This window comes from Solanum lycopersicum, chromosome 9, assembly GCF_036512215.1.
Source record: "Solanum lycopersicum chromosome 9, SLM_r2.1".
In the NCBI taxonomy this organism is placed as follows: domain Eukaryota; kingdom Viridiplantae; phylum Streptophyta; class Magnoliopsida; order Solanales; family Solanaceae; genus Solanum; species Solanum lycopersicum.
The window spans coordinates 62,969,990-62,983,681 of NC_090808.1; the positions used below are offsets into that span (position 1 = coordinate 62,969,990).

A 13,692-nucleotide genomic window follows, 5' to 3' on the forward strand; every position below is an offset into this window, starting at 1 on the left:
AAAAAGTATTAGTTGTTGGATCTGGAAATTCTGATATAGAAATTGCTTTTGATCTTTGAAATTATGGAAGTCAAACATCAATTGTTGTTAGAAGTCCAAGAAGTTTCTCAATTTTGTCTTTACTTCTTTTTGGTTTGCATCAATGTAGGTTTGTGTTTGTTGAATTTGTAATTGATATCGATGATGTTCGATCAGTTTAGTTGGTACCTCAATTATTTTATTGGGTATATGTTACTTTTTATTAGCACATGTAATATTGTAACTTTGTTCATTAAGAGATTGTTGTTTCTTGACCGTCAACTTCAGGTCATAAAAAAAATTGGGATTCAGGCATGATTTTCATTTATTTCGTTGATCACCCAATCATATATACTCTTGTGTGTGAATTCTGGCTTCTAACATGATTTTTCATGATTGTCATTTTGCTTGTTTGACAGTCAAAATCATTCATTACTCTTAAATGATTATTATTGATTTAATTTCTAAATTTTTATTTGGATTATGTTTTCTTCTTTTGAAAAATACATGAAGTTGGACCAATAGTAGAATAATTATCACCATCGCCACCTGTTGACACCCAATTTTGGACCTCCACAATATAAATTAATTTTTGAGCTTCTTAATTTTCAAACGATTCAGAATAATTAGTTTTATAAAAATTCAAATAATTTTACAAGTGGTCAAATAGTTTTGGTCATTTCTTTAATATTCCAAATAATAAATATGTTTTTTAACTAATTAGTATATTATATCATATTTTTAAAAAAAAATCATCTCAAAAGATTTTGCATTTTTAGTTAATTATCTTATTTATTGGTTTAGTTCAAATTAGGATTATAATTTTGACTATTTAGTTTATTATTGAGTTGATCATTCTGTTTCATTAGATTTAAGAAGCTCGTTAATTGATCTTGTTTAAATTCACCGTATTTATATTTAGCCGAATTCACAAACTAATTCCAATTTGGTAAATTTGTAACCTCGATTGTCTACAATTGCAATCCATATAGCCAAAGCTTAAATTGAGTTCTAACCATATTTAGTTCTAGCCTTAACTCACTTTTGGACCAGACTTTGGGCTCTTTCACTCAAAAAATTCATTCTCAATTATTGACCTTGATAAACCCACTATACTAATATTCGTAGCCCAATTATTTTCTGTCAAACAAAATCCAATACTTTTACTTATAACTATTGAACTTGAATAACCCTATAACAATAGTCATTTCTGTAAGTTACTCTAGTTTACAACATTACAGTCCAATTAAAATACCAAAATAACCCACTTCCAATTTACACAGACGCGTAGAGTACGCCGCCTGACCCTGTTCTTCTTCCTCGCGTGCAACAGACGACCCTACTTTGTATCTTTTTCTTCACGCCGAAACCCAAAAATCCCACCAAATCTGGCGAGAAATCAGCGTAAAATGCAGACCCGTCGCATCTCCAAGCAGCGCCAACAGTGCTCGCCCATACGCTTTGTCTTCCTTTTCTACTATGAGCTGTTGAGAAGCTGCTGTTGGGCCGGGTCGAGAATTAGAGTTGGGCTGGTATTGCAAGGGACTGCTAAAAGTTAGAAAAAGGCCCAAGAATTGAATTTGCTTTGGCTATATCAATCTAAATTATAGCCAATTGAAATCCCGAACATAGCCAGATTGAATTAATTAGTGAAATCGGCTAAAATTTATGTAAGATGAATTAACATAAAAATTAATTAATAAGTTTCTTAATCTTAACAAAATAAAATAGTTAATTTAATTATAAACTAATTAACCTAAAACTATAAACTATTACTTAAACCAAACTAATTGACAAAATATTTTACTAAAACTAAAATCTTTTTGAGATGATTTTCAAATATTCACAAATGTACTAACTATATAAAAAATTATATAAAACATATTTATCATTTAAAAATTATAAAATGACTAATATTAATTTAAAATAAACTTGAAATTTTTTTATTTGATTTTTATAAAATTAGTTATTCTAAATAGTTTGAAAATTAAGAAGCTTGGAAATCAATTATATTAGGGAGGGTCAAAATTGGGAGTCAACAACTGTCCCTCATTTGACTTGGATTGATGAAAGAAATTCGAGGAAAATTAAATTGACTAATCCAATTTCGACCGACCACATCTTCATCTTTTGGAAAAGGGATTTGATACTGAATTTAGGAATTATGATCGAACCTTGAAAATGAGTTTCCTACATATCTTGGGCTATGTGAAGTCATGCCTCTTGTAATTCGATACTCCTAATTTGACATACGATTTTGAAAGAATTTAAAAGTCACCTCGATATCAAATTATGGAGGGACCGAATTGCTCGAAAATAATATTTAGGAGTGAGTGTTCGAATACAACCGAGTTTTTAACACTGATCCCGCCTACATATCCCTCAACTTAGGGAATCAGACTGTTTGTAGTTCGACTCAATCAGTTAAAATGGAAATCTATTATGCTAGATAACCCTTGGTTCTGGAAGAGTGACAAATCAGTCGAGTATGAAAAAGTGGCTTGCAGCCTCTTAATTATGAATGCGGAGCTCTTCACATTCATTAGTAAGAACTTACACGAACATAATTTGTTGTCCATCTTGTATTCCTAACATACTTGAACAACTTGGTAAGACTACAACGATTAGTTTTAAGAACATTTTCACAACTAGAAAATTAAAACTAGTAGCGAAACTAAAATCAGAATCATATTAGAAAAAATATACGAAAAATTTTTCTTAAAGAGGAATTGTTGTTAATATGTGTTTAAAGAATTTTACTGATTCCAACAAACTTTGCAGAAACACAAAGTTGACAATGTTTAATGAACCAGTGAAGAACAAAAGAATAGAAGAAAAACCCACATGTCTTTTGATAGGGGTGTGGTTTGATTGTGGTGAAAGTCATTCATCAGTTCGCTTCATAAGAGTTTGATACTCGTCTTTTGACTATGTCCCAGTTCGCTGCTACGAAAAAATTTCACGTTGTGCTGCATCTTTTTTTATGTCATCAGCACATGTAGTTTGATTTGAGAATTCATCCTATTGGATGCTCTTGACAAAAACTGAAATAAACTTGCTAGTAGAAACTGTAGTTTTTTTAAAAAAGTGGTAGCATCTCTTATGTTTTTTCAGTTTTCTTGGGATAAGTACAAGCAAGGGAGACTAGACCATACCTTACCATTCCTAATGAGTTTAAGAACCTTTACTTTTAACAACCATGAAGAAAATAGAGCTAGAGATAATTATATTGTCTATGATGGTATTACATATGAGAATGCTTTAGTAACGCAAACTCATAAAAGTCGAGAAGAAAGTTGAGTTATCAACCTCAAACTTCCTTTTACAAATTGATAAACTAAAAAATATAGATTGATCTTCTAATGCAACCTGGAGAATTTTCTCTTTTCTTCTTCTTCTTCAAACCTGTCCAGTAACTCCTAATAGTTCATCACTTTTTCTGCGATTTTTTGATTCTTTTTGACATTGTTATGTGATTTTATTTTGCTAGTCAATTCAGTAGGTGCTTTTAAACAATTTCTTAGTCATCTCACCATCCCAACTAGTCTTTCTTTCATGATTATTTTTTTTATTGCATTGTTGCCTGTGAGCAATATCTGCATTTCTTGCTGCATTTGCAAAACAATGATCCAACAAATCCTCTTCTTCACCTTTCTCAAAGATGTTTTCGTCTTGTAGTTATCAAATCTATTTGGAGAGAAATGACTACTTCCACCAAGTTGTAGGTTTTTTTAGTGTTAATAGGTGTTAGAAAAGTAAACTTTTCAACATCGGAACTCATCACATGATCCCCTAAAATTGCAGCAACATCAGTTGATGGCAAACCCTTAACCATACATTACTGATTTGGCACTTCTAGGAACATTTAAATTAGAATTACTGCACAAAATTTTCACTCACTTGGACCACCAAATCACGCTCATCATCATCCCTATTTACAACTCAGTTTCCAACATTTATTTGTGGCGAAGAATTCCTTTGTTGGTTAGGACTAGAAACGTTATTTTCGCTACCAAACTTTTCAGCTTGTGAATGACCTGTAGCTTCAAGTTTTTCATTAAACCCTTGTAACTTTAGCTACTGGTACTAACACAAAGCTAAAGCTGCTACACAATCAGATAGCGAGACATTCCTAATCATACCATCTAGTTGTTGTTGAGGATTTTTAGCTTTATGATCATTATTACCAATTTGTATGATTTCATTACCAGCTCACTTTGCATCTAATATCTCCCTCGCATCACCTTGATATTTTTCAAAGTTCCATCTTTTAATGCTTTTCTGTAGTTTTTATTGCATTCTTTATCAACAGCAATCTACATCCGTTTTCAGCATGGCTTAGGTGCTTACAAAAGGAACAATAACATGGCAATTATCATATACAAACTTCTGAAAGTGATCCATAGCAATTGGCTAGGTCTCGACTTCTCTTTGGTGGTTTTATCAACAGCAATTGCCTTACCCACTGCCAACACAATGGACAGTAACAATTGTTTTGCAATCAAGTATGGCGGTAAATTCGGGAAATATATCCAAACAAAGGCTTTTGAGGTTTGTTATCTAGAATTGAGACCAACTCTCCTATAAAAAATCGGGAAAGACTGTGAATTGGTTTTATCTACAGTTGTGTAACAGGTACTTGATATATTTCACCGCAACTAAAATGTAATCATCATACTTATCAAATCTAAGCAATATCTGTCGACGTGCAAGCCATCCTACAAGGAAACAACCTTGACTTCCTAGTTTTGTAAGCAACAACTTTCTCAATTCTGCATATCAATTTATTTATGGGAAAACTTTATTAGAAGAGCTTGGTGTAAGCCTTTCTCCATTGTATATCACTTTATCTCCTCCTCATGAATTAACAGTAGGTTCCCATGTTTGTTGTTTTGGGTTCGGGAGTGCTGTATAAGAATCTTGAGAATTAGAATTAGGGTTCTTCTCTCCCACAACCAAGGGTTGGGTAGATGACAAACAATCTATGGAATACTTCGCCATTCATGTCACCCTAGTGACAGAGAGGGGAACAACTTTTTAGGTTTCTTGATTCAATTCGTGTTATGAGTAATTTATTGACTTGAAGTGAATCGTAAGTGTATTAACATGGAATTTAACTCTCTATGTAGACTTGAGAAATGATTTTGTAATACCCTATATTTAAAGAAGCTGAAAGCCCAAACAGTATAGCAACAACACTGCAATCAAAGAAAAAAAAGAAAAAAAAAGAGAACGTAACAGCTGTGTTTCTTTTCCAGCGAAAGAACAAAGACGATAAGAAAAAGTTGAAGGGTGAAAACTGTAAGGGCGTAGGAGGAGAAGGAGGTTTGAGGTAAAGCTTTGTTTCCTTTATTCTTTTTCAACAGACTTGCTAAGAACCCTAGCCCGGGTAGTTTGCTTGGGGGGATAGAAATGTGATTGCTAGAGATTGGAAAATATATAGAATTAGTTGAATAAGATGGATAAATAGATGAAGTTAATAGTTTATTTCTCCAATTGAATTACTCTTGGCTTGAATTTATATAATTCATCAAATAGGTAGGCAACCAATAGGTCCAAAAGGGGCTGGGTATTCTGAATTTTAGCATGAAATAGCCTAAATGAAGGAGTTAACACGAAATTGTTATGGATGTGATTATAGATTGACCAAAGGAATTCGTACGGATTAATCAAGTGGCAATCTTGGTAATTTGACAGGAGTACTGTGAGTAGTAATCTTACCACAATCGATGTTTTACAATTTGCATAATTTTCACATGGTTTATAAAGTAAATGTGTTACTGTATGTTTTGAACTTGCATGTGGATAAGTCTTTTTACTGGATATGACACTAAAAAGATATTTGAGATGATCTCATTTTTACAAGATATGATTATTGTTATTGAAAAGGTTCTACAATTATTTGAGAAATAGTATTTTGAAAGGTGATTGTTAAACTTTGAAATGATACGATCTGATAATATTTAAATTCTCTGTTCGATTTTGAAATGCTTCTTTCGATTACAAGAAAAATATAAATGGGAGTAGACCTTGATGAATCTCATAGATAACGGTGGGATCGTTAGACCCGGTGCACCTTTTAATTACCAATTACTAATAAATCCCTTACTAGTGGGAAGGTAGAACTAGTATACCATTACTGATTTCTTTCGAGTAGGGATCTACCTATATGAATATTTAACGCATTCACTGTTATAAGTTGCTTCGTAAAGGGAAGCACACTGATTACATGATTCATTCTTGAAAACCTCCCAGCTATAAGATTTGATATATAAATATTTTTCTGAGTTTACTAATGAGTATTTACATTGATTTTGCTTATATGTGGCACATAAGATGGATGCTAATATAATTTATGTTAGAGCATTACTTCACCATTCGATTATCATACTAGCATGTTTTCTGACTTTTTCCTCATTAAAACGGTTGTGTTTAAGTGTTATTACTCACTGAGTTGGCATCTCACTCCTCACTAATTGTTTTATAGAGAATTTAGGTAGTATTGAGGAGAATTTCATTAACTAGAGAGTGTGATTTGGTAGCATCCGGTGAACCCCGCATTGCTTCGCGTGGTAAGAGAACATTTGATTTGCTATGTTTCTTTAGTTCTTTAAAACTCTTAGAGTCGCTCCATTTGTTCGTTCTTATTAGAGTCAGGATATTCCTTCAAATTGTAGTCAAGTGCCTTGTTTGAACCTATATTTCATATTTGGAGACGAATTGGCTATATTGCGTGACAATTAGATGATTGATGGATTGTGTGTTGTGGTTTTATAGTTGTTATTAGTTGTATTGTGGATTTCTGAGACATGAAAATTTCAGGATTGACATAAAACAAAGGAAACTCTCCTGATTTTCTGTAGAATTCTGGTAAGACTGCTTTAGGATTTCCCCCCTTAGCGCTGGTCATGATCCTTAATTGGGTCATGACATATTTATAAAGAAGTTTGAGCTAATTCTTGTAAATTGAAATAAAATGCGTAAACAAGAAAAATATAATGGAAGGAGGATTGAAAATGACTATTGTGAATAAGTGCTATTAAATACGTAATCATTACACATGCATCGTTTACGTTTCATTCATTTGGATCAGAGTGGCAAACCTACAATTTTATATGTAATTTAAAGTGGCACATCTGCTCAATTTTATTGATGAATCAAATTTGCATACGTGTCAGGTTGGCATCATATGCATCTATTTTCAGGTTCACACTTGTACTGTCTTGGTATGGAATTTGATGGTTGATCGTGAAGTGACTTTGGACATATCTTCTAGTAATTCAAATGTGATTTGAGTTATTTGAACTTGTATTGTAGATGTAATTGTTGTTGACGACATTAGCTGATAGTCCCTATTTGTTGTAGTGAAAATGAGTAGCATTGTTTGAGTGCACTAATAAACTATAAGTTCCATGAGTATTATGGTTAAAGATTGTGCTAATGCTCGCTAAGTAAGAAATAGATGGACAATATGAGAGACAACCAACAAAATTGGAGTTTCTTAACATTTTTTTTGTGCATTTCAACATATTTGATAGTTTCATTTTTGTACTAATTTCCTTGTTATATATACCGTCTGCTCTTTCGGTTGTCGGGGTTAAGTGATGCACAAGTTGTGAAAAAGTTAAAGTCGATATTTTGGAATATGATAGATTGTTCAAGTAAAGTTTCTAGAGTTTATAGATTTTTAGAATATAAAGTTTACTAGAATTTTCTTTTAGTTATATCTAAGAAATGTGTTGATATTCTAGAGAGTTCGATATATGTTGTAAATGATAGAATAATCTAGATCTTGTAATATCTAGAATTAACCTGACACAAGTATAAATAGGGTGTCCTTAGTCATTTATATGCAACCAAAAACAAAGACAATTAAAGAGTCCTCCTTCATAAAAAAGTTCTTCTATCTAAATTCTTACTTTCTTTTCTAGCTTTCTCTTCTTTAGTTGAATCTTCTAATTTTAGTTACGATCTTGGGCTAGCAGTCGGTTTTCCGAATATACTTTTCTTTTGCTATCTCTACACAAGTTGGATTGTTCTAGTCAATTTTAAAGAAAAGGCAAGATTTCTGGTAGGTTTTGTTGGATCGTTCTAGTCAATTTTAAGTCTTCTCAAAGAGGTCAAATGAAATCAGAACCCTCTCGTCGACACAAAAAGCGAAGGACACACAAGCGGTAATATATTTACTTTTCTTCTTTTTCCGTCGAAAAGATACAAACTTTAGATCTATTATTTTTCTATCAAAGCTCATTGATAAAATCTTCTTATGGCTTCCGGTGAAGCCCCTCTTCCAATTCAGGTATGTTTTAAAAAGCTGGCTTATCTCAGCCCCTCTTGTGATTTGTGGAATGATCCATTTTCAACAATGAAGAGAATAAATGGAATGCCAAATCAAGAAATGTGGCTAGTGGAGAAATAAAATTGTATATGCTTTTGATTTCGTGGTTTTGGCTTCTGGAGAAAACAGTGAAGGCAATATTCCAAAAGTGGGAGGCCTTGAAAATTTCGAAGGGGAATAAAATGAAGATTAGAAAGTATTGATTGTTGGATTTGGAAATTCTAATATACAAATTGCTTTTAATCTTTGTTGTTAGAAGTCCAAGAAGTTTCTCAATTTTGTCTTTACTTCTTTTTGGTTTGTATCAATGTAGGTTTGTGTTTGTTTAATTTTTAATTGGTAACGTTTTTGTTTGATCAGTTTAGTTGGTACCTCAATTATTTTACTAGGTATATGTTACTTTCTTTTAGCACATGTAATATTGTAACTTGTTCATCAAGAGATTGTTGTTTCTTGATCTTCAACTTCAAGTCATACAAAAGTTGGGATTCAGGCATGATTTTCATTTATTTCGTTGATCACCCAATCATATATACTCTTGTGTATGAATTCTGACTTCTAACAAAATTTTCTCATGATTGTCATTTTGCTTGTTTGACCATCAAAGTCATTCATTACTCTTAAATGAGAATAATTGATTTAATTGAAATTTCATTTCTAAATTTTTAATCGGATCTTGTTTTCTTCTTCTGGAAAACATGAAGTTGGACCAATAGTAGAATAGTAGCTAAGAACAACCTATATCTTTATAAAGTGTGTTTATTTTTTTTTGTAATATTACAGTCGCTTATTAAGTTAATACATCTAAATAATTAGGATTTGTTTTATCACTATTTCCGTCATCCATCATTAGCAATTATCACCATCACCACCCACCATCTACAACTATCATTTTCAGCCACAATCATCACTAGCCATTATTTACAATTATTAGCTATCACTATTATCCACCACAACGATTAGTTGATTACACAAATTATCACTGACACCCACTATTGTAAGCCACCATCAAGATATACTAACAACTTACTACAAATGTACATTCAGATTCTGTAGTTGATTAAGGAGGAAATCCAAAAAAGAAAAAAGTAGAATTAAAGAGTAATGAAAGATTAGAACTATAAAACAATGAAGAATAAGAAAGAAGAGATAACTTTATTTAATTATTCAGTTTTTATTCACTGCCTAAGACTTGCACTTATAATAAAGAACTAACTTTATGTCCTAGAAATCAGCAACACATCTGCTGAAGATAAACAAACTCCTAGAGACTAGGTAAAGAAGTTATTTGAGGAAAACTAAAGCTAATTTACTGCGGTAAAATAAATAAAAGGCTGCAGTCCTAAAATATAGAAACTATCACTCCTCCTTGGTTTAGGAACTCCTGATTCCTAATTTTTCTCTGAAAAACTCAAACTTGCTGAGGGAAAGGGGCTTGGGGAACATGTCAGCAACTTTCTCGTCACTCTTGCAGTAAAGAAGCTTCACATCTTCATGTTTCTGCACGTCTCTTAAGAAAAACAACTTGATATTGAAATTCTTCATTTTTGCATGAAAAACTATATTATTAGCAATAGAAATTGCAGCTTGGTTATCAATAAATACCTCAGTCCCCTCTTTTTGCTCCATATTTAGATCACACATAATTTTCCTCAATCATAGTGCTTGATTCACAGCTGTTGTTGCAACAATAAATTCTGCCTTGGCATTTTATTGTGCTACTATATCTTGTTTCTTGGAATACCAAAAGAAAGCTCCTGACCCATGATTGAAACAGAAACATGAAGTACTCTTCATATCAGGTGCACCACCCCAATCACTATCTGAGAATCCGTTAAGTCTAAACTTCTGTTTTTTGTGAAACTTAACACCACAACTGATAGTTACCTTAATGTATCTGACAACTCTTTTAGTTGCTCTCAAGTGTAATTCACTTGCACAATGCATGAACCGAGACAAAAAAACTCATTGCATACAGAATATCATGCCTAGTTGCAGTCAAATACATCAAGCAACCAATAAGACTTCTATAATATGCCTCATCCACCTTTTCAGTTCCATCATCTTTTGGAAAAAATTCCTTTTGGTTCATTAGAGTACTCATAACTTTCCAGTCTTCCATATGAAACTTCTTTAGGATTTCTTGAGCATATTTTTTCTGGCAGATGAACACATTGTCTTCATTTTTTTTTATTTCCACTCCAAGAAAGTGCGCCGTTAGTCCAATGTTTGTTATTTCAAAGACCTTCCTCGTTTCCAACTTGAAGTCTTCAATTAGGCAAACCTTACTTCCTGTGCCAAACAGATCGTTAAAATACAAAGAAATAATAAGTATCTCTGCACCTGAACACTTAATATAAAGTGTAGACTCAGATAGGCTCTTCTTGAAACCTAAACTGAGCAAATGATTGTCAATCTTGTTATTTTCTTGCCACTTGGCAACAAAGCCATCTGGTTGCTCAACATAAATCTCCTCTTGGAGAAGACCATTGATAAAGGCCGACTTAACATCAAGTTGTTAAACTCTCCAACCTTTTTCTGCTGCAATAGCTAGTAGCAATCTGATTGTGTCAAGTCGATCAACTAGTGCAAAAGTTTCTGAGTAGTCTAATTCGAAGATCTGAGTGTAACCTTTCACTACAAGCCTCGCTTTGTATTTGTTAATGGAACCATTAGCATTCAACTTTGTCCTAAAGACCCATTTTACACCAATAATCTTTCTGTCATTTCCTACTTCATTGCTGCCACCCATTTGTCATCCCCTTCTGCTTCTTCATAGCTTGCAGGCTCACATATTGCAGTATTGCATCTCTGATAAATATCAGAGATTAACCGCGTGCCTCTAACAAGAGGATCATCTACTAGATCTTTTGGATTTAATAAACTGTCAACTGTTAGATTGTTTTCAGGCTTCTCTCAGTTCCAGTGCTTGTCCTCAATGAAGTGGACATTTCCACTTACAACAATTTTCTCTGTTTGAGGTTCATGGTTCATAGACCTTATATGCTTTGGAGAAAACACTATAGCCTATAAAGATATCAAGAACTGCCTTCTTGTCAAACTTATATCTTTTAACTTGTGGTATATGAGAGAAACACAAGCAGCCAAAAATTCTGAGAAATTGCAATGAGGGTTTTTGACCATACCATGTTTCATATGATGTTTTATCCTTCATAGATCTAGAAAGAAGTCAATTTTGCAAATAAACAGCAGTGCTGGCAGCCTCCGCCCAGAACCTTTTTGGTAGATGTTTCTCATGTAGCATGCACCTAGTCATCTCTATTATAGTTTTGTTTTTCCGCTCACTTACTCCATTTTTGTTGTGGAGTATAAGGAATTGTTAGTTGATGTTCTATACCAGCCTTGTTACAGAGTTATTTGAACTGAGTTGAAGTGTACTCCTTCCCATTATCAGACCTTAAAGTCTGAATTTTGCAGCCACTTTGATTTTCCACTTTTGCCTTAAAATTCCAAAACACATAAGCTACTTCAGACTTGAATTTTAAGAAAAAAATCCAGGTTAGTCTTGTTAGATCATCAATAAATACAATGTAGTAAAGACTACCATTTAAAGATGGTGTTCTATGAGGTCCACTTAGGTCTGTATGAATGAGATGAAGCTTTTTTTATGCTCTCCAACTTGTTTTGGGGAAAAGCAGTCTGTTCATTTTTCCAAGTAAACATGCTTGGCAATCTGTCCAACGATTCTGCAATCTTCGTAGATAATTCATAAGTTCCTTTCTTTGCAAGAACATCATACCTTGATGATGAAAATGTCCCATTCTTTTATGCCAAACTTCTGTAGAGTTGTCAGTCAGGAGAAAATTTGTCTGCTCTTCTTCGAAAGAATTAAGCGCGAAACACCTCCACTCCATTTGACCTTGAATATCTCATTGCCTGATGGATCTTCCATCACACAAGTTTTGTCTTTGAAGGACAGATTGAATCCATTTTCCATTAATTGATCAACACTGAGAAGGTTTCGATCTAGGTCTGGTACATACAAAACATATGTGATAAGTTTAGTTCTAGAGCCACTGGTAATGGCTATGACACCATTGCCTTTCACAGCAAGACACTCACCATTTCCAATTCTAACTTTCTTTTTCTCACTGTTCCACAATTTTTTGAACATCTTATCAGATGTCATGTAGTTAGATCAACCACTATCCATTAACCAACTTTTACTTGAATCAAAACTTGTGAAACAAGTTGCAACAAAAAGGTGATCTTCTCAATCAACAACTTGAGCTTCAACTTCAGGCTGCTGAATTTTGGCTTTACAAATTACAGCTTCATGACCCTGTTGATTGCACTTGCTGCATTTTGCATCAGGTCTCCTCCAACATCTGAAATGAGGGTGACATTTTTTTTCATAATGCCGACAAGGAGGATAGCTAGCCTTCTTGCTTTTAGCGAAATTCTCACTATTTTGTCCTTGTATCTTCTTGTTCTACTTCTTCTTGTTTCTTCCATCATCTTGATGTTTAACTAATAGGGATCCTTTAACAACTCCTTCCTATCTCATTACACGTTGTTGCTTTTGTGCTTGAAAAGCACTTAAGAGCTCCGCTAGTGTAATTTTGGACAAGTCCTTAGTATTTTCTAAGGTTGTCACAGTAGCCTCAAATCTTTCAGGTACTATTACAAGGATTTTATCAAAAATCCTTGAATCGTTAAAAGAGGAACCCAACAATCTGACTCGATTTGCTATATTAAGAAGTCGATCAGAATACTCCTTTCTGGTTTCACTTTCCTTCATTCTTTGCAGCTCAAACTCACGTACTAAATTTAGCACTTGCAACTCTCGAATTCTTTCATCCCCTTCATACTCATTCTTGAGATAATCCCATACCTCTTTTGCTGACTTCAAGGATGTAATACGAGTAAAGATGGTGGATGAAACTGTTGTATACAAGCATGTCTTTGCCTTTGATTTCATAGTTTTCCTTTCCTTGTGATTTTTAATCTGCGCGATTATGGGATTGTTTGGTAAGGGAACAATCTCGTAATCATGTTCCACAGCTTCCCAAAGATCCAAAGCTTCCAGATATGTCTGCTTTCTGACTGCCCAAATCTGATAACTTTCTTCATTAAAAGATGGTGGTGCCATTGAAGAAAAACTTATTTCTCCGTCCATGGAATTCACTAAAACAGATTAATGAACACATACAAGTCCCTCAAGAATAAAAAGCTCTGATATCAATTGTAGTTAATTAAGGAAGAAATCTAGAAAAGAACAAAGGAAAACTTAAGAGTAATGAAAGATCAGAAGTATAAAACAATGAAGAACAAGAAAGAAGAGATAAATTTATTTAATTTTTTTGTTTTTATTC

At 33.3% G+C, this 13,692-nt stretch overlaps 2 protein-coding genes across 2 annotated transcripts; both read right to left on the reverse strand.

The window, feature by feature from the left end:
- Window positions 1-12,170: 12,170 nt before the first annotated feature.
- Window positions 12,171-12,832, reverse strand: LOC104649371 (uncharacterized). Its single transcript, XM_010328360.1, has 2 exons — window positions 12,648-12,832; window positions 12,171-12,468 (listed from the first exon to the last, which is right to left on the reverse strand). Exons 1-2 carry the CDS (start codon window positions 12,830-12,832, stop codon window positions 12,171-12,173), a joined length of 483 nt encoding a protein of 160 aa, XP_010326662.1.
- A 43-nt stretch (window positions 12,833-12,875) lies between these two features.
- On the reverse strand, window positions 12,876-13,469 carry LOC101263640 (uncharacterized). Its single transcript, XM_069289617.1, has one exon. It carries the CDS (start codon window positions 13,467-13,469, stop codon window positions 12,876-12,878), a length of 594 nt encoding a protein of 197 aa, XP_069145718.1.
- Between the last annotated feature and the right edge of the window lie 223 nt (window positions 13,470-13,692).

What these genes read in the sequence shown, in the direction of transcription:
- LOC104649371 (XM_010328360.1), bottom strand. Translation starts at nt 12,832, where the DNA reads ATGGAAGAAACAAGAAGAAGTAGAACAAGAAGATACAAGGACAAAATA. An exon ending in ATCAACAGGGTCATGAAGCT is followed by an intron (nt 12,469 to 12,647) that starts GTAATTTGTAAA and finishes ATTGTGGAACAG; the next exon opens with TGAGAAAAAGAAAGTTAGAA.
- LOC101263640 (XM_069289617.1), bottom strand. Translation starts at nt 13,469, where the DNA reads ATGGCACCACCATCTTTTAATGAAGAAAGTTATCAGATTTGGGCAGTC.